We start from the raw sequence: 20,184 nt of genomic DNA on the forward strand, positions 1-20,184 counted from the left end.
TGAATTTATGACATCCCTGATGTCATAAATGATGTCATCAGTGGACGGACAGACAGACAGACAGGCAGAGCCCTACCTCCCTTTCATATGTATATATATATATATCTATATCTAGATATAGATATAGATATAGATATAGATATATATAGATATATAGATACGCTGTTTTCCCACATGCGCTTTTTACCGCTAAATGACCGGAACGCGGTCTAATGCCTTCATGTTTTTCAAGGGTTTTAAAAAGAAGTCTGTGGCCACGTTCTGTTTTCCAGGGGCCAAGGTAACAGATATCACGTCAGAAATCCCCAGCATCCTGGCTGACCACGCACTAGTCCAAGACGTTGTCATTCATGTTGGCTGCAACGACATCCCAAAAAGGGCATCCGAAAAGCTTAGAAGGGATTACACAGCTCTCCTGGACTTTCTCTCGGTCCACAACAAACGTGTGTTTGTTTCTGGCCCGCTCCCCCCTCGTAATCGCGGGGTGGAACGATTTAGCCGCACATTGGGTTTTCCCACCTGGCTCGAATCAACTTGTGCAACTCGCAACATAGTTTTTATCGATAATTTTAACCTTTTCTGGAATCGCCCTGCTTTCTTCCGGCCTGATGGCATTCACCCCAATGCCTTGGGCTCACGCATTTTAACTGATAATTTGTTTTATAAGATCCACACCAGCCGAACATGACTAGCCACCTCCATGCGTCCACTTCCGGTCACTCCTGTCCCACACCTTAGAAACTCCCTCTCCACCAAGGATCACGTTAGTTCCCCCCCCCCGCTATCATCAACTCCAGTCGCCTCCCCCACTGCATTGCAGACAACAACTTTGTCAGTCAGTCAGACACCCGATCATCGAACAGTAAGAAACATTCCCCTCATTCACATCTCCCGGGTGCGCCTCCGACGCCGCACTTCACATTCTGGCATTATCCACAACAACTTAATAACTGTTCCTACCAGAAATCCCCCTATTTTCCCCAGCAGCACACGGACAAAACTGGACGATCTGGCATCTACACAAGAGTTTCAGGTCGCTAATGGCCTGAAATTCATGCACCTAAATGTTAGGAGTTTACTCCCCAAACTGGACTTGGTAAATATTTTAATCAATGATGCCTCTCCTGACGTTTTAGTGATTTCTGAGTCATGGCTGTCCCGCAGAACTGAGGATTCTGATGTTGCTATTATTAATTTTAATTTGTTTCGTGTGGATAGGAGAGCCAAGGGAGGAGGAGTTATAGTCTATGTCAGAGAGCACTTAGTGACACATGTGTTGGCATCCTCCTCCATTCCCAAGTATTATGAGTGCATTGTTTTGGATGTTTGCACGGGAGGCGATTCACACATAACGGTCGCAGGTGTGTACCGCCCCCCCTCCGCCCCGAGCACGGCCATTGATGACCTCGGAAGGGTCTTCTCACAACATATTAACTCTGAATTCATTCTCCTTGGCGACTTGAACCAGGACTGGCTGACTGAGTCCTCCTTCAGTCTAAAACAGCTCTGTATTCAGTTAGATTTAACACAGCTCATTCAACACACAACAAGGCCGAATACAAAACACCCCTCCAGATCCACTTTGATAGACATAATTTTGACCAACAGACCACTCAAATATCCCCAAAGTGGGGTATTCGCTCAAGGCATCAGTGATCACTGCCCTATAGGATGTATCAGACAAATAAAAATGAGTAAATCTAAAAGTAACTATATAAGAAAACGTTACTTTAAGCATTTTGTAGAGCAGGGCTTTTTGCATGATCTTTATTACGCGGATCTAGAGAGGCTGTGTCTAATTCCTGATGCTGAATTAGCCTCAGCTCATTTTTCTTTTGTTTTCAACTTAGTAGCTGATAGGCACGCGCCGTATAAAAATCTAAGAGTGAAAAATCGCTCCAGTCCCTGGTTCACACAGTCTGTGAAATCTGCCCTACGTCTCAGGGACTCAGCCTGGTCCAATGCCAGATCTTCTGGTAATTCAGCAGACTGGTCCCACTTCAGGATGAGAAGAAATAAATGCACTGCCGTAATCAGAAAGGCCAAATCTGATTATTACTTAGCCTCACTCAATGATTCCCAGCAAAATTCAGCAAAATTTTGGAAAATAGTGAAATCTTTAAAACATGCACCTAGTTCCGCCCTTCCCCCTCAGATCACCGGCGAGCACAGTTCTATCACCGATAAACAGCAAATGTGTGACGCCTTCAATCGTCATTTCAGCTCTGCCGGGTTTGCATTTGAAAGGTCATTGGCCAATTCGACTTCCGCAACAACATTACCCCCTGTTCCACCCTCCTTGGACCCTTTGATTCCCCCTCTCTTCCACGACCGATTCTCTCTCAGCCCGATTAGCATTAGTGAAGTTCAAAAGGCATTGTCTAAATTAAACGTTAAGAAATCAAAAGGAGAGGACGATATTGCCCCCTTCTTTCTTCGCCTTAGCGCACAACTGATCGCCTCTCCGATTGCGCATTTATTTAATTTAACATTTACTTCGGGCGAAATTCCTTCCATTTGGAAATTCGCTCAAATCATACCTTTATTTAAAGGTGGCGACCCGAGTATTCTTGATAATTACCATCCAATCTCCAAATTATGTTGTCTTGCTAAAGTCCTGGAAGCTCTAGTAAACGAGCAGCTTCGAATATTCATGGACTCTTACAGTGTTCTTCAAACGCAGCAATCAGGTTTTAGACCAAAATATAGCACAATAACGGCTTCCTCTCTTGTAATAAACGACATACAAAACTGTCTTGATGCCCGCCAGCACTGCGCGGCTATCTTTATTGATCTGTCAAAGGCGTTTGACACGGTAGACCACAATATACTTCTGAGTAAACTGTCCTCCATTGGCTTAGACAGACAATCAGTCACATGGTTCTCCAATTACCTCACGGGGAGAAAACATTCCATAGTTACAGACAGTACGCGGTCTAACACCCTTCCTATTAATAAAGGGGTCCCTCAAGGTTCTATCTCAGGCCCAACCCTGTTCACGCTCTATATAAATAACATTCTCTTTCCAAGTGAGCTCTGTAATGTCCATTACTATGCAGACGATACGATCTTATATTGTGTCGGGGATACCCCCGCCCAGGCCGTCGCAAGCTTACAATCTGCCTTCAATGCTTTTCAAAATTCCCTGTTTAAACCTCAAATTGGTTCTAAATTCCAAAAAGACAAAATGGATGCTTTTTTCCAGGTCCTCATCCATCATGGACAGCCTTAGCATAGTAACCCTACAAGGCGAAGCTATTGAAACTGTTGAATCCTATAAATACCTTGGTATCTGGGTGGATAGCAAACTATCCTTCAATGAGCATATTGAGCACCTTGTAAAAAAACTTAGGAGGAAAGTTGGATTCTTGTACAGAAATAAGTCCTGTTTCTCTGCATCCTCTAGAAAACAATTGGTTCAATCTCTAATACTGTCTGTTTTTGACTATGGTGATATTGTGTATATGCATGCCTCATCTTCTGCCTTGAAGTCACTTGATGCCGTGTATCACAGCGCGCTGCGCTTCATAACTGGAGATAAATTTCTTACTCACCACTGTGTTCTGTACGAAAAGGTGTGTTGGCCCTCTCTTTCAGTCAGAAGAGAACAGCACTGTCTTTTGTTTATTTATAAAGCCCTAATCGGTCAGCTTCCTCCATATCTGTGTTCACTTCTCACTCATGCAAGCAATCGCAACGGCACACGCTCGCAGTCTTACATCAGGCTGCGTGTCCTGCGTGTGAGGACCGAGCAAGGAAAGACTGCTTTCTCGTACTATGCTCCGGTCAAATGGAATTCACTGCAGGACATTATAAAATTGGATCAATTACTTCCTCTGGTCTCGTTCAAGGCACTCCTTCGCGACACCTTATGTGAGAGATGCATATGTTTTTAGCTAATTGTTCTATTGTCGACGGACTCTAGTTGCAATTTGCTCTGTTTTGATTTCTACTTGCTTTAAATTGACCTTGTTGTTTTGATTGTTCTTATCACTTGTCCTGTTTGTCTGAAACTTTTTGTATATGTACTTTTGTAGCAGGGCACTCTTGAAAATGAGGGCTTGCTCTCAAGAGGCTTCCCTGGGTAAATAAAGGAAATCAAATCAAATCAAATCATGTGTGAAAGTTGTTTTCCGGTATAAGCCCGACCCCGTCGTCGCGGACATTTCACCAGTTTCGAGCCAGTCAGAAGAGCGGTATGTGCGATCAGGGACACAAGTGTAGAACGGGTCCAGTCATTTGCCGGTCCTTCTCTCATGGGCGAGGTGTACACACGTTGCTTAACGTTCACTTCCAGCGTGCATCATCTAATCATTCGCGCACATCAAAGCAAACTACTTCCACATTTCGCTTTGTGCATTTGCTTTCTCTACATACATAGGCTACAAGCGTTGGGCGGCTTGCAAGCCGCTGCCATTCTCGCTGTGTCTGTCCTGTGTCAGGCTGCTACGAAGTGCGGAGGATTGAAGGACTGGCCTCTCTCGAGCAGAGAGGGGAGGGGGGAAATCGTCTGTGTTTATTACGCTGGCTTGACGCTGCTCTTAAGTCAAACGAGTGTGATTTATTGTGTGACAAGCGAACTTATTTCACCATCGGAGTTTTGCCGACCCCCAAAATAAGCTCCCCCCCTCCCCCTGCCCCCCAACATACAGACAATTTCGCTGCTATATTCCCACATGCGAGCGCCCAGGTGTGAAGGGAAATGTCCGATATTGACTTACAGGTAATTTTCCGGTACGCATGTGGGAAAACGGCTATAGATAGATGTAAAGTGCCAATATGTATAAGGTTGTAGTATTCTGTGCTTTCACTCAGTTACTCACTCACTCACTCACTCACTCACTCACTCTTCGCATTCCTATTATAGGATGAACATGTGAATTTTTACAGCACATTTTCCAATATACAGCACGTTTTCCAATATATTTGATTAAATCACAGGCTTAGTGTAATTTTTTAATCGTTTTTTTTAATCCTTCATGCCACGCAGAATCTGCAGTGTGGTGGTTAGGTTGGACTTGATACCGGGACTCTTTGTTTCCTTTCCTTTCTTTCCAAGAATGACTCTTTCTAAACATTCCTTCATTGTCATTCAGGGCACATCAGCCTCCACTTCAGAAGATAAGCGAAACAAGACCTTCATTGCATACAACATCTCTGAGCTCAGACACTTTCAAAACTGAATCGTGAAGTTCATACCCCCCCCCCCCCCCCCCCCCACACACACACACTTTTTCGGTAAATTTGGTTTTTTATAAATAGTAAATTGACGGAAATGGGTTTGGCTGGTTCCAGGGGTTTTCAATAGTTTTTGGATTGCATCTTTCTTACTTTATCTCTCTCTGTCTCTCATTCTGTTTGTTTTTCAGGTATGTGCTGCTGCTGTTCGCTCTGTTCTTCATCCCGGGAGTGGTGATGATTATAGCCTATGGTCTGATCTCCAGAGAGCTGTTCCGGGGCATTCAGTTTGAGCTGGGCCAGAGCAGAGAGACCACCGGTGAGATCAATCATAATGTCCATCCAAACTGTAAAGACTTTTTATTGCACAAACATTGCTCATAGTTGAAGCATCTTTTCTCACCATATTGCCAAAATGTTGGAAGTCTAGCTTGGAGGATTGCACTAAGCTGCATTGAATTGCATTAGAAAGAGAGAGAGAGAGACAACAGCAAGCTTTATCAACAGTCCACTCAATATCCTTAAGATATCCCCATAACAATTGCCATGGTCAGCTGTAAATCTCATTAAATACACCTGCTGGGTGTGCATGTACCTGCATTCAGATGGTTTCTGTTGTTAGTGTTTTGCACCCTCTGATACTTGGCATTCATGTGATGTTTGACACCACCCACCAAAAACCCTCATACACACAAACTAGGGCATTCACAGACTAGTCGACTAGTAAAACCACTAGTCGACACTGTGCTTAGTAGTCGACTAGTCTAATTTTTTTTTTTTTTTTTTTTTATCTTTAAGAAAGAACATGAGACTGCACCTCCATCCTGGAGGGAGGCTTTTATATCGGTCATTCCAAAGGAGGGGAAAGACAGGACTGACTGTTCAGGGTATAGACCTATCAGTGTTCTTAACACTGACTGCAAACTCTATGCCTCCATACTAACTAAACGGATGGAGGCGGTGATGCCTCTCTTAACTCATTGAGTGCCAGCCACTTTTGGAGAACGGACGCTCCCAGTGCCAGAGTTTTCAGAGCGTTTTCAGTGATTTCTCGAGGCCCACAGAATATTGTGTGATATTACTATGTAAACACCGAACACGCAAAAAGAACAAGGAGACTCTATTGTATCATCAGCAAAAAAAAGTTTATTGATACCATTTTCCGTTCTTTAGTTATGAGCCGGAGAAGATAGGTTGTTTTCAGCGTTTTCAGGCATTTCAAATTATAAGCTGAGATATTCAGCCTTTTGTGAAATGCAGCATTTCAAGCACATTCACTGACTCTAGATACGGTAATATTTTCTGATGTAGTGATGTGGTGTAGTTGTGTCCTGCCCTGCGTGCCCCACCCCCCCTCCCCCCCCCTCAGCTGAAAACTCCTCCCCACACTAGTAACACACAGCCTCGCACCAAGCGTCTAGGAAGCCTGGGAAGCGCCGCCTCCCAGGCAGCGCAACATGGAGAAGCCACACGCGGACTGCAGTGAAAGGTTTGGCTTTTCAGTGTCGCGCTGCTGCTTTTCTAGCGGCTAATCATGTGGAGAAACTATGCTGACAGACAGACAGAGGCAGAAGGACTCAGTTGTGTGCGCGGATTGACTGTGTTCGCACGCACCGTCAGTTGCAGCCAGAACAATCTACATGGCTCTCTGGACTGCAGCATGAGCGGGTTCTCTTTCATCAAGGCTATTTCAGGGTGTGTATTCCTGACATTTCTGTAATCTGGAGAGCACTGTCGCCACCTAAGGGTTCTGTAAAATAGGTTATAGACCTCCAATAGCTACTATAGTTGTACAGGAGCTGCGGAAGGCTTTGATCGACGTCCCACCGTCAAAAAACGCATTGGACGTCGAAGGACGTCCGTGGCACTCTACGTCACTATTTAATTGGACGTCGAAGGACGTCCATGGCACTCAATGAGTTAATAGAGGAAGACCAGACAGGTTTTATAAGAGATCGGCAGACACATGACAACATCCGGAGAACCCTCCACACTATTCACCAAATTAAGAAAGACAAAACATGCTCAATTTTGCTTAGTTTAGATGCGGAAAAGGCTTTTGATTCTGTTGGGTGGGAATTTTTATTTTTAGTTATGAACAGATTCGGATTTAGTAAGGAATTCATACTCTCAATACAAGCACTCTACACGTCCCCGACAGCACGGATCAAGGTCAATGGTAGCCTATCAAACCCTATAAACATACAAAGGGGCTGCAGACAGGGTTGTCCGGCTAGTCCCCTCCTCTTCAATTTTTTCATAGAACCGCTGGCCCAATTAATCAGGCAGGAATCAACCCTAGAAGGTATCTACATAAATGGGAAAGAATATAAAATATCTCTGTAAGCGGACGACGTATTGATCACAGTCAGGGAACCTGGCTCCAGTGTACCACTGCTGATGAACATTCTGAAAGCATATGGACAATACTCTGGGTATGTCATTAACATGCATAAAACACAGGCCCTATTATTTAATTATACCCCCACACAAGAACTTAAAGATAGATATAATTTTAATTGGCACTCCCCACATATAAAATATTTAGGTGTACTTATACCAAAAGAACTATCATCACTAAACGACATTAACTATAATTATATTAATAAAAAAATATATGATGACCTCAACAGATGGGACCACCTCCCACTTGAACTGGGTAACAGAATTAGAACGGTGAAGATGAATATCCTACCACGTCTACTATACTTATTTCTGGCTCTTCCAGTGGAGATTTCCCCCAAACAATTTAGAGAATGGAACAGACATATATCACGTTTTATTTGGAACAATAAGAAACCTAGGGTGAAATACACGACACTTCAACTACCAAAGGAGAGGGGGGGGCTTGCCCTTCCATGTTTGATGGACTACTATTTATCAGCCCAGCTGAGACCCTTAGTAGGCTGGTGCAATCCCACATATGTGGCAAAATGGAAAAACATTGAAACCTCTCTAGTAGAGACTCCAATTCAATCACTACTCGGCCACCCTAACACGATAGGGGAACTGACACTGGCTTCAAACCCATGGGTTAACCTCTCACTTAAAGTGTGGAGGCAAGTGGTCAAGACATTTCGGATTCAAAGAGAGATTAAGTTACTCAGCTGGCCAGCGTACGACCCGGGTTTTGCACCAGCCTCTATGGACTCCAGATACAAAAGATGGTCTCAAAATGGAATAACAGCACTCTGTGGAATAGTGGTGAACGGGGAAATAGATAGTTTCCAAAACCTGTACCAGAAATATGACTTAGACCCCAAATCAGACTTTTTTAGATACCTTCAGCTTCGCAGTTACTTCTGGACTAACATTAAAGATGCAAACACCGGGGAAGTGTCAATGATAACCAGAGTATTCATGGATGCTTATAACTCAGCGAGTAGTAAGGGTATCATAAGTAAATTATACCATGGTATTCAGTCTCTGAATAAACACTCTACAGAGTACATAAAGCAAAGGTGGGAAAGGGAAATGCAAACAGATATAACAGAAATCATGTGGAGCAATGTCTGGGAAACTCAAACCACTTCCACAAACTCTTTGACATGGAGAGACTTTTGTTGGAAGAATATAATTCGCTTTTTTATCACTCCAAAACAGAAATCTAGACAAATGGGGACTCCACTGCCCTGTTGGAGATGTGGGGCAATAATGGTGGACCATGCCCACATATTTTGGTCTTGTCCTGACATTGGGCTATTCTGGAAGGAGGTGTTGAGGATAATCTCTGACACGTTGGGCTATGATGTTTGCTTTTCTTTTCCCACCTTATACCTCGGACTAGTTTCTGAGGATACCGAAAGAAATGATCTATATCTCCTGAAGATATTTCTGGCAGCTAGCAAGAAGGCCATCACGAAATGCTGGCTTCAGAAGCACCGCCCCCCGGTGGATATGTTTATAAACATTGTAGAACAACTGCACAGAATGGAGCAACTAACTTTTAGTCTGAGGTTACAAAAAGAAAAAGGGGAATCACTCTGGTACAAATGGACAGTTTTCCTAACTCATAGAGCGGAGATGTCTGGGCCCTCTTGAGTGGGGGACAGAACGGACGATGTGGATTATCAGCCTCTTCACTGTTTCTGCCTGGAGCCTGTCTGTGGACTGTTCTAAGACAAAGGTTGCCAGGGACGTCTTGCCGGCCCCTGGGCCAGACGTTGGACAAGCCTGTTAAGTGAAATGACTCTTGCCAGTACCCCGTTTTACATTTACTTTTTTCTTTTTGTCAAAATGTATTGTACAAAGTGATGTGCTGTGTATATTGTGACCTCTCCTGACCTCCTGTTACATGTCTGTTCCATATCCTTGCAAAAATGATGTAAAAATAAAAGTATTAAAAAAAAAGAAAGAACATGAGGTATTTACACGACATACATGGACTATCATATCCCATATCCCCCACAAAGAGCATCAAAACACAACAAAACAAAACAAGAAAATGCATAAGATACACAATAATCCAAGAACAAACAAGACTATTGGACAAACAACCAAACAAAAACAATGCATTCAAAGTAAATACATAGATCTTGCCCTGTTGGCAGCTAGGAAATGCATAGCTTTAAATTGGAAAGCATCCAATCCCCCAGCTGTAGTTCACTGGTGGAATGAACTCTCAAGCTACCATACCGTCGCTGTCGTTCCAGGACCTCGAATTTCCAAAACAGAAACTTTTCAGGAAGTAAAAAAACCTGTTTGCTGTTAAAATACTGAACCAAACGTCGTCAAAGTTGGCACATCTTAACTAAGCACGTCTTAATTATAGTTAGTTTCCCACTGAATGTGTCATTACTTTATTAATATCTTACCTGGATAAGCTCAAATGATGTTGTTTATATTGGCTGAGTTTCCCAACAAAGAAGCTTCTTAAGCTTCTTAAGGAGTTAAGAAGCTTCTTAAGGAGTTAAGAAGGCTCCAAAGAAGTGTTTCCCAAACGCCTTCTTAACAGTCGAGAAAAATAAAAAAAATAGAAGGCTCTTAAGAAGCATCTTAACTGGAGCGGCTCACTTGATGGCACTCTGAGCCCAGCAGTGGGCCACGACTCAGTGGTTGAGAAACACTGTTAACACCTAATCATGGTCATGTTAAACTTTATTAAACATTATTTATTTCAGACATGGACTGCAGTTCAAATTGCTTTATATACACAGCATACAACAAAACAGAGAAACACTACAGAATTTAAGCGACCTTGGGTTCTGTGAAAGGTGCTATATAAATCCACAACATTATAAAAGGAATCCATTCTGATTAGAGGAATATAGCCTACGGTAAAACATTTAAAACACAAGTAACCATACATACAGGGGAGATTTTCAAGTGTTCCCTAATTTTAAACACTAAAGGGTACATGAAAGAAAGGAAAAAGGGAAAAACACAAGAGGAACAGTGGACACAAGTATCTCCTTTTGCCTGACGCGGCTGGATCTGCCAGTGTTTTGTCATTAAGAAGGTGTTAAGAAGGCTCCAGACCCTTCTTACAAAACCTTCTTAACGAAAGATCATCTTAGCGCTAAGAAGCTTTTGGGAAACGCAGCCTTCTTAACGGAGGATAATTGGAAGATAATTTTAGGCTAAGAAGCAATCGGGAAACGCGTTGGCTTCGTTGGCTTCTTACGGGAGCCTTAAGAAGGGTCAAAGAAGCTTCTTAGCGCTAAGAAGCTTTTGGGAAACGCATGCCTTCGTAAAGAAGCAATTGGGAAACGCGTTTGCTTCTTAAGGGGGCCTTAAGAAGGGTTGAATTAGCTTCTTAGCGCAAAGAAGCTTTTGGGAAACCCAGCCATTATCAGTCCGACTTGGAAGCACTTTCTCCCGGCCAGTCAAGCGGGAGAGAGTCGCATGCTCATGCACGAGCCCCCAAGCTCCAGGCCGCGGGGGCGCGCGCAGGAGCAACAGCATTGCCCCTCGCCTCTCATGTCCGACGCGGGGGCTTTCGCATGGGGTGAGAAATAGTCTGACATAACGTAGCGTTAACGTTACTTTATTCTCATCAGAAAACACTCCGATTTGCATGTTAAAACAAGTTTGCAGCCTAGGAATAACTGGAAAACATTTGATTGATATATTAACGTCAGAGGAAGCCAGGATTAGTCAAAACGATATGAGAAATACACAGCACGTCTGCCGTGTGACTTTTCCGGGTTTATTGTCCTGCGTGGGGGGGTACACACGGAGGTAGGGGACGAATTTCGAGGTTTGACTGACAGATTGAGGGCGAATGGCGTTACGCGATTTACTCACAAGCTCGTTTTAATGCTTTTCCATTGGTTGCATTTGTTCAAAACCACACAGAGACATGAAGGGTGACCAATGGCACTGATTTATGAAAAAAAGTAAAAAAGTGAAAAAAGGCACATTCGAGGTCCTGGCAGAACAGCGACGATACGTTGGATAACATTTACTACAAGAGCAAAGGCAGATTCTTAGACATCCCCAAAATATGGCAACCACATACAGACAGAGTTTGACTTTAGGAACTTTTTACCCCAGTGTCATTAGGCTTATAGGAGCTGAATGCATTGTTTTTGTTTGGTTGTTTGTCCAATAGTCTTGTTTGTTCTTGGATTATTGTGTATCTTATGCAGTTTTCTTGTTTTGTTTTGTTGTGTTTTGATGTTCTTTGTGGGGGATATGGGATATGGGATATGATAGTCAATGTATGTCGTGTAAATACCTCATGTTCTTTCTTAAAGATAAAACTTTTTTCTTTTCTTTTTTAATTAAAAAAATAAATAAAAACGACTAGTCGACTAGTCGACTACCTTTAGCGACGACTAGTCGACTAGTAAAATTCACTAGTCGTGAATGCCCTAACACAAACACATAAATATTGCAGCATACAGTACTTGCAAAGGGAGAAATATGTTGTCTTCACGCAGCCTACAGGTGCGTTTCACTTTTTCTTTTCAAAATATTTCTATCAGTTGTCATGAGGCTCTTCTCGCTAGTCCACTTTCCTGTCTGTTAGGCATTTCTCCTTGGCCTTATGTGCGACGTCTCCTATAAAAAGAGAAAACCTGTCAGACATACCTGCTTGAAATGTAAATGCTTTCTTCAATGTGCTTTCTTCAAGTGAAAAATGCTGCTGTTGAAATGGTATGCGTCGGAAACAGCAGTTTCCATGGAGTCGTGCGTCATGCATCATGCGTCAAGGCTGAGCGATAGAAGAGAAATAGCCTGTGGTAGAGACTGTTGATCTGTAAAGCTCTGTCAAGTGGCACGATGATGAAATTCCATCCTTGACATTGACTTAATGCTTTGTATCATGTAATACTTGGCATTCATTTGATGTTGAAGCCCAAACTACCGCTTAAACGCTACTCTCAATCCTCAGTCTCTATTGGCGCTAAAGGCTGAGAACTTTCTCCCAGCTTTCATTGCTAAAACTGGGTGTAAACAATTTGAGAGTAAAAAAAAACTGCATTGTTGAACCAATCCAAAGTCTTCAGGGCGGCCCTTCATGCAGAAGGGGGCGCTGACATGCAGAGGTCGCGTGCTTGTAAACGGATAAAATGGAATCAAATAATGTAACGTTGCTCGACACAAAAAAGTTCTCTCCATGTTACAAAGGGAATTGCTCAGCGTCATTTCTGATAACCTAACAAAGGGGCGTAGGTTTGTTTGTTTGGCCGTTCTCAGCAGAAAAGTTAAAAACACGCACATCCAGGTCGAACCCGGCAGGTGGAGAGCTGGAGAGAGGCTGGAACAGTGAATGAATACAACAGCTCGCATTAATGTGCATTAATGAGCGTCCTTGCCATTTTGATGATTGATTATGTATTGATTATGTATTGCTTGTTGCTCTAATTGCTACATGTAGGGAGCAGCTAACTTGTTTATCTGTGCACACTTCCCTGCTTCAGGGACTGTGTTTTGTGGAGACAGTCTTCTTCTTTGCTCTCTCCACTTGATTTGACACCATTAGTGTTGCATTCACTTCACATGTACTATTGATTTCACTTGTACTGTAATGTTATATGCATTTTTCCACTCTCTACTTTGTATACTCCACTGTCACATGACTGTCAACTAGGGGTGTCACAATATATCGTCCCACGAAATTTCGCGATAGTAAAACGTCACGATATGTATCGTTGAGATGAAATCTCATATCGTGAGAAAAAAAAAAAAAAAAAAAAAAAAACATTTTTTTTTTTTTTTTTTTTTCAAAAGTAGACAAAGAAACGTCTTTGTTTGTTGAAGTTCAATGTGTGGAAAGTAGTTCAGTTGAACAAGTCTCTGAAGAGACACATGAGAAGTTATACAGGAGAGAAACCATTCAATTGAGTTTCTGGCAAAACTGTTTACTTGACAGGAAAAACTGAAGATGCATAAAAAATAGACTAAGAAAAGTCTTGTTGTTTGAGTTTGAAGAAAAACTGAAGATGCATAATGAGAATTTATACTGCTGAGAAACCTTTTAGTTCAAAGTAAATCTAAGTGACGGTGTAACTCATTCTATTTCAAGATAAGCCTTATCTCCAATCTCATGTTTTTTCTAGTTGTTATTGTAATAACAATTTCCCACAACAGCATGTTTTGTATTTGTGCATTTCAAATAAAATACTACTTTTCCAGTCATATATTGTCATTATTCAAGTTTAAAAAAATATTGTTAAAATCGTATCGTATCGTATCGTTATCGTGAACCCAGTATCGTGATACGTATCGTATCGTGAACTGAGTGTATCGTGACACCCCTACTGTCAACTCATGTGACTGAGTCATGTGACTTGACCATGTGGGTATTTAAGATGGCGTCTCACTCTGTCCTTTTGTCTGATGAAGAGCAGTCTGCTCGAAACGTTACCAAGTACGGTGCAATAAATTCATTCACTGGAGCCCTGGCAGTGTGCGAGCTGTTTTATCCATTCACTGTTTGGCCGTTCTCGCCATCGTTCAAGCAACTACTTTTGACAAGAAGTTCCCAGGCGATTGGTAGGCAGAGGTCTCCAATTGTCTGGGAGTTGAGACTACTCAAACACAGACTTTTACCCCCACCCTTCACAGGGCTGAAGAACGGCGCCAGCAAGACCGCGCCCGGGGCCAACAACGACGACGACGGCTGCTACATCCAGGTGTCCAAGAAACCTTTGTCCGCCGTGGAGCTCCCCACCCTCTCCACATCGTCTGCCGCCGGCCAGGCCAAGAAGGAGCGTGCCCGCAGCAACACCTCGGAGGCCAAGCTGCAGGCCAAGAAGCGCGTCATCCGCATGCTGATGGTGATCGTGGCGCTCTTCTTCGTCTGCTGGATGCCGCTGTACTCGGCAAACACCTGGAAGGCCTTCGACCTAAAGTCGGCCCAGAGCGCGCTGTCGGGGGCGCCCATCTCATTCATCCAGCTGCTGTCCTACACCTCGGCCTGCGTCAACCCCGTCATCTACTGCTTCATGAACACACGTTTTCGCAAGGCGCTGGTGACCACCTGCGCCTGCTGCTGCGCCGGCCGGCTCTGCAGCTGCTGCCCGTGCTGCAGGAAACGGGAGGGGGCAGAAGACGGCGTCACCATGGCCACCTCCATGGCTACCTCCATGGCCACGTCCATGTCCAAGTTCAGCTACACCACTGTCAGCAGCGCTACCTGCTGAGTGCGGCGCTGTGTGGAGAGGTGGCCGCTCGCTTCTCCGGCCCTAACGGTCAGTGTTGTAGTCGAGTCCGATTCCTGGGCACATTTTCAGGACTTGTACTCCAACTTGGACTTAAGCATTGATGACTTGGACTTGGACTCAAGCATTCATGCATTCTCTGTAGTTAGCGACTCGGACTCGGACTTGTTAATTGACTTTATTTGGTTTTGTTAGTTTTTTTTGTAATAGGCCCTAATAATTTGGCATAAGATATTGATAGCTATATTGATACAATTTTGTGCAAGTGCAGGCACATGTGTTCCACTTACAAGCTATAAGCCAGGGGTGCCCAATACATCGATCGCGATCGACCGGTCGATCGCGAAGGTAGTGTGGTCGATCGCATGGCATTGAGGGGAAGAAGGAAATTTTTTTTTTTTTTTTTTTTTTTTTTTTTTTTTACTGTTTTTCCACTGTTTCCACAGTTTTTCCACAGTTTTTCCACTGTTTCCACTGTTTTTCCACTGTTTTTCCATTGTTTCCACTGTTTTTCCACTGTTCCACTGTTTTCCACTGTATACTCAGTGTATATATATATAAATAAATATGTTTGGTAGATCACTTTGACTTGGTCATTTTAAAAGTAGCTCCCAAGCTGAAAAAGTGTGGGCACCCCTGCTATAAGCTATAAGTAAGCTATAGACTCTGACTCAGACTCAGGTAATGGGGAATTGACTCGGACTCGACTCGGCCTCCTTGGTGACTTGGACTTGGACTCAAGAAATAGGAACTTGAGACTCAACTTGGACTCGAGATATAGTGACTTGACCACAACACTGGCTGTAACAGCATTGGCAGCGCTTACGGTGCGCCATCTGTTTTTTCAATTGTGTTTGTTTCACCGTTCGTCTTAAGGTGCGTTCACACCGACCTATTAAAGTTTTTCGCTACATACAAAGTCAATGCAAACGAGCGATTGAGCGTATATTCGCCCGGGAGAAAAATCACTGGGCGTCCGAGCGACAGAGACAGAGCGATAGGGCGAAAATTCCCTCGTCGCCCGAGATGAAATATCCCAACTCGAGCGAAATTTCGCTGGCATCAGTCGCTCGCTGTTCAACGCTGATTGGCTGTCGTGTGAGAGTGAGTCAAGGATCACACTGGCTTGGAACAAACCGCTGGTTTATTGTGTGGCAACAAACTGCATTGACAGCTGATTGACAGCTGACATGAAGTGAAGTCTGTACTACCGGTATAGAGCTCGCGTTAGGAGCACGCTGATAGGCTTAGCTTGTAAACAACTACGGTGGCTCGTAGTGGACAAACATCATGACATTGCATAACGTCATAGCCCCCAGATGTCCGTCAATTCTTGTGCCTGTTGACAAGCGATTTAAACACAGCGACAGAGCGATTCCAAAGGGTTGAATCGAGCGACAGAGAGAAAAATTAATATCTCGGTGTGAACACAGCTTTACCATGAGTCATGCGCTGAGTAATATTCCTGCCCCCCCCCCCCCCGTTTTTTTAAGCCTTAAAGGCTCTTGTTCAAATTCACTGTGCATGGTTGTAAATCTGAAGGGGAGAAACGTCTTTTCAGTTTGGTGACATTCTTTTCTTCTATGTGATTGGCAGCATTGGCTTTGTTGCATCCTGAAGAACAGCAAGTGCCTGTGCTCTTTGTGTGGCTTCGTTTGTCATGACTCTTTGATCGTTCACTGAAACAGACATTTTGGCGAGAACCCCCCCCCCCCCCCCCCATTTAATATGAATTTCCTGTATATGTGAATCGACGTTGTCGGGCGGAAACCTTGTATCTCCAAAAAAGCTATTTTCCACATGGAAGAAAAAACATTCCCATTTTAACATAGTATAATAGTAATAACAACATTAATAACCAGTAATATAACATATTTCGCTGTTCCAAAGTACCTGAAACTTTCACAGGTTATTTTGGGGAACCCATTAAATTAATTTATGGATGGGGGGGGGGGGAGAAAGATTCTAAAATGAGGTTTCCACCCGACAGCGACAATATACTGTATTTATGTTCTTTCTATTTTGCCAAAGGTTAGAGGTATTTACTCACAGCAAGCACTTATTGACTGAGTTACAAATTAGGGTGGATTTCAGCTGCTCCCATAAATATTTAACTTAATGTCATTATAATAGCTTTTCTCTGTAAAGATGCCAGGGCATGTTTCCCAAATGGTTAATGGAGCTACCATTTGTTTCCACTTTCTTTTGGTGGTAACAGTCAGGGAATCTCTCTCTATCTCGTGGTAACAGTCAGGGAATCTCTCTCTATCTCATTTATTCTGTTAATTTTTTGTAACATATCCCTTGAAGACAGACAAGAAAGCGGGAAGGAAAAGGGCAATAGCTTGACCTGGGCCAAAATTTTGAACTCATGCAGTTTGTACTCTAATTGCAACTTTTCGTTGACTCCAAAAGGCAATGAGTGCGTGGTGGTACCTGAAAAATCTAAGCCTCAATACCCAGAAGTCCATGTTCACCATCATTTCTCTCATTCATTTCACAAGAAAGTCCAATATTTAGAATTAGCCGTTTTATCAGTAAAGTTGAGCTGCAGAAGAAGAAAACCGGTCTCAGACAGGTCTGGACTTGGAACCTGATCCCAAACACCGCTGCTATATCGGGAATACTGATGCAGTCATTAACATCAGTGTTGGCATTAGCAGACAGAGCCAAGACTCTCCATCCCTGATTGGGGACCTGCTCTTGGCTCCAATCCGCCTCGACTTCCAACAGCACAGGAAAGTGCTTCAGTCAAACTCACCCTTTTCTGCTCAATTATCTTTGTTGTTTCTTTCATGTCGCCACTCTCCCTGCCCGCTGCAGTGAAGCCATTTACACTAAGCATTAGCTAAGTACAAAGTTCACATTTCCAGGCCTTAGACTTAAGAGTAACTTAGACTTAAGAGTAACGAAGTGTTTCGAGGGACTCTCTCTCCTGCCGCTCTTATCTCACGGCCTCGTCTTTCTAAGACCGACGACACATGACTCCTAACAGCTGAGCCCTTAACATTCCATACACACCCATTACATCATACATATTACTACATACAGTACAGTAGCATTATTACATTATTATTATTATTATTATTATTATTATTATTATTATTATTATTATTATTATTATTATTATTATTATTATTATTATTATTATTATTACATTGTAGTGTTTCTGCATGTCCAAAAACTGTGAACAGTCTCTCCAACAGCTTTGATTTAAGACGCATTGTAAGCTTTTGAGCATGAACGATATTACCTTGAGGGCACGGAACACTTTCTTGTTCATTAAGAAATCCAAAATTCACATTGAGACTATTCATGAGGACGTCAATTACAGTACAATTTGGACAGAATTGTATTGCAGTGATTTATTTAACACCCAATTAGGATAGTCCAGCACTTAGTGTTAGCGGAGAACCTTGTGGGTTCATTTATTTGCAGTCTATTCAGCCTTTCATCCTTCACTCATTTGTACATGTGTAACCATGGTTACACATGGTGCAAAGAAAGAAACCCTTCATTTAAAATACTACACTGACTGAGTTAGACCAATGGTCACTATACCCAATATGTGTTTTTTGTTTGTTTTTGTTTTTTGTTTTCCTGTGTCTGAGCTTGTTTGTCTTGTTCATTTATTGTTCTGCTAAAATTTGAAAATAAAATTTTGGGAAAAAAAAAACTATAGGCTACTCAATATGTTACAAGATAATTGGTACAGAAATCGCCTCTGTGTCTCTGGTAGATCTGAGCTGTGTGTATGCCAACAATACAGTATGTTAAGTAACCATAGGCGACTAGCATTATCCCAAGTGTGAGGGTAAACCTTTTAGTAAGTAATCCAAAGTTAGTAGGCCTATTGCTCTTTATGTTATGGCCTGTAGGTTCATATTCATAACTTCTGCAAACAAAATCTCAATCTTCATCATTAGTGAAGTCCATTACAAAGCAACAGCACAAAAATGTGATAGTTGTCTAGGTAACTTTGTTCCCTTCCTGTGTTTTCAAATAGTATATTAAAAAATCCATAGTACCACCACTTTGAAAAAAACAAATCCATAGTACCACCACTTAAATTCTAGTCTCGCTTTCCAGACTATCTCCTCCACACTTTGTTTCATGCTGTACCAGTGCAGGAGAGTCATTCTCATTCTGGTATGGCGAAAAAAGTGCTGTTATCTTTACAACCATCCACCGAAAGTACCACACACAGACCTGCTTTATTGCACAATCCAAATCTTTGTCAAAACTTGCCATTTTCAGCATGTAGGTTGCTAGCTTTCTAGCTAGCGTTGTTGTCTCACAGCGGCAGAGGCATTTGAGAGCGTAACACGTATTGAGCAGACAGTCATTTCCCTTCGCTCCAACTAAAATGGTCGGAGTCATATAAGCAGGCTTATATACCTCAGCCTGCTTCCGTTGAGTCAGACTACTTAAATTCCCGTGCTCCCAGTGATGATGCAGGCTTAAAGGGACAGCTCACCCTAAAATCCAAAATACTTTTCCTCTCACCTCCAGTGTGCTGCATTGGCCTAACTGGCTTATTTGGGAGACCAGCTGTGGGGTTTTTCCTCAGTCAGAGCCATTGGCTGCTCCACTCTGCCATGTTTCTTTGATGGGCTGGCGTAGGGCTTTTCCACTCATCCCCAGGTCCCTCATCAGTCTTATAGTTGATGTTGCCACAAACCAAAGTAAACAAAACAGGTTTAGCTCAAAGTCTCATGGGAAGATGATGAGATATCTTCTGCCATTTAATGTGAGTTCTTTTTGATGCATTTTATTTACCAATTCCTTAAATAAGACTGGCAGGTTCATACCAGGCGGCAAGAATTTAAATAATTAACTCGTTGGTTTTGGATTTAATATTTATTTATTTTACTAATTGGCTGGTACCACTCATAGGAGTGAGTGAGAAAAGCATCAAATATTGGTGGTTAAGACTGAATAATGACATCACAACTGTTAATTAAAAATTAGTTATTCCTCTAAATCTGGCTTCAAATGCCTCACATTTTTCGCGGCCACTGTGACCTCACGAATGCCATTTTCAAGCTCATTAACGCAATATTTTAGGAACGCCTTGATGTAATTTCTTCAAATTTGCCTCAAACGTCCACTTGGACTCAAGGATGAACTGATTACATTTAACGCCATATCTCAGTAACACCTTAATGGAATTTCTTCACATTTGTCTCAAACGCAAAGACATGACAGACATGGATGTCGACTGCTCACTTGTTGGCGGAGGCATATATCCGTGGTGCGGTCATTCTAGTTTCCTTTTAGGATAATGTTAGTCACCTGCAATTATTAACATACTGTATGCTAAAGTGTTAACATGCACAAGCCTCTCTAAGTGTAGACCTCCTCTAAAACAAACAATATGAAAAGGGATTTTTTT

General features: G+C 42.7%; 1 protein-coding gene across 1 annotated transcript in view; it reads left to right on the forward strand.

Annotated features, from left to right (window-relative positions):
* The window catches only part of cckbra (cholecystokinin B receptor a), a gene marked incomplete at both ends in the record, with an annotated part of 45,369 nt that extends 30,598 nt beyond the window's left edge, over positions 1 to 14,771 (forward strand). Inside the window, 2 exons of the mRNA XM_083633879.1 lie at positions 5,370 to 5,497; positions 14,194 to 14,771. Of these exons, the coding sequence (XP_083490005.1) occupies positions 5,370 to 5,497; positions 14,194 to 14,771 (706 nt within the window). The remainder of the gene's footprint in view (positions 1 to 5,369; positions 5,498 to 14,193) is intronic.
* Positions 14,772 to 20,184: the final 5,413 nt, after the last annotated feature.

The sequence above is a fragment of the Poromitra crassiceps genome (genome assembly GCF_964638095.1).
Source record: "Poromitra crassiceps genome assembly, chromosome: 3".
NCBI classification, from domain to species: domain Eukaryota; kingdom Metazoa; phylum Chordata; class Actinopteri; order Beryciformes; family Melamphaidae; genus Poromitra; species Poromitra crassiceps.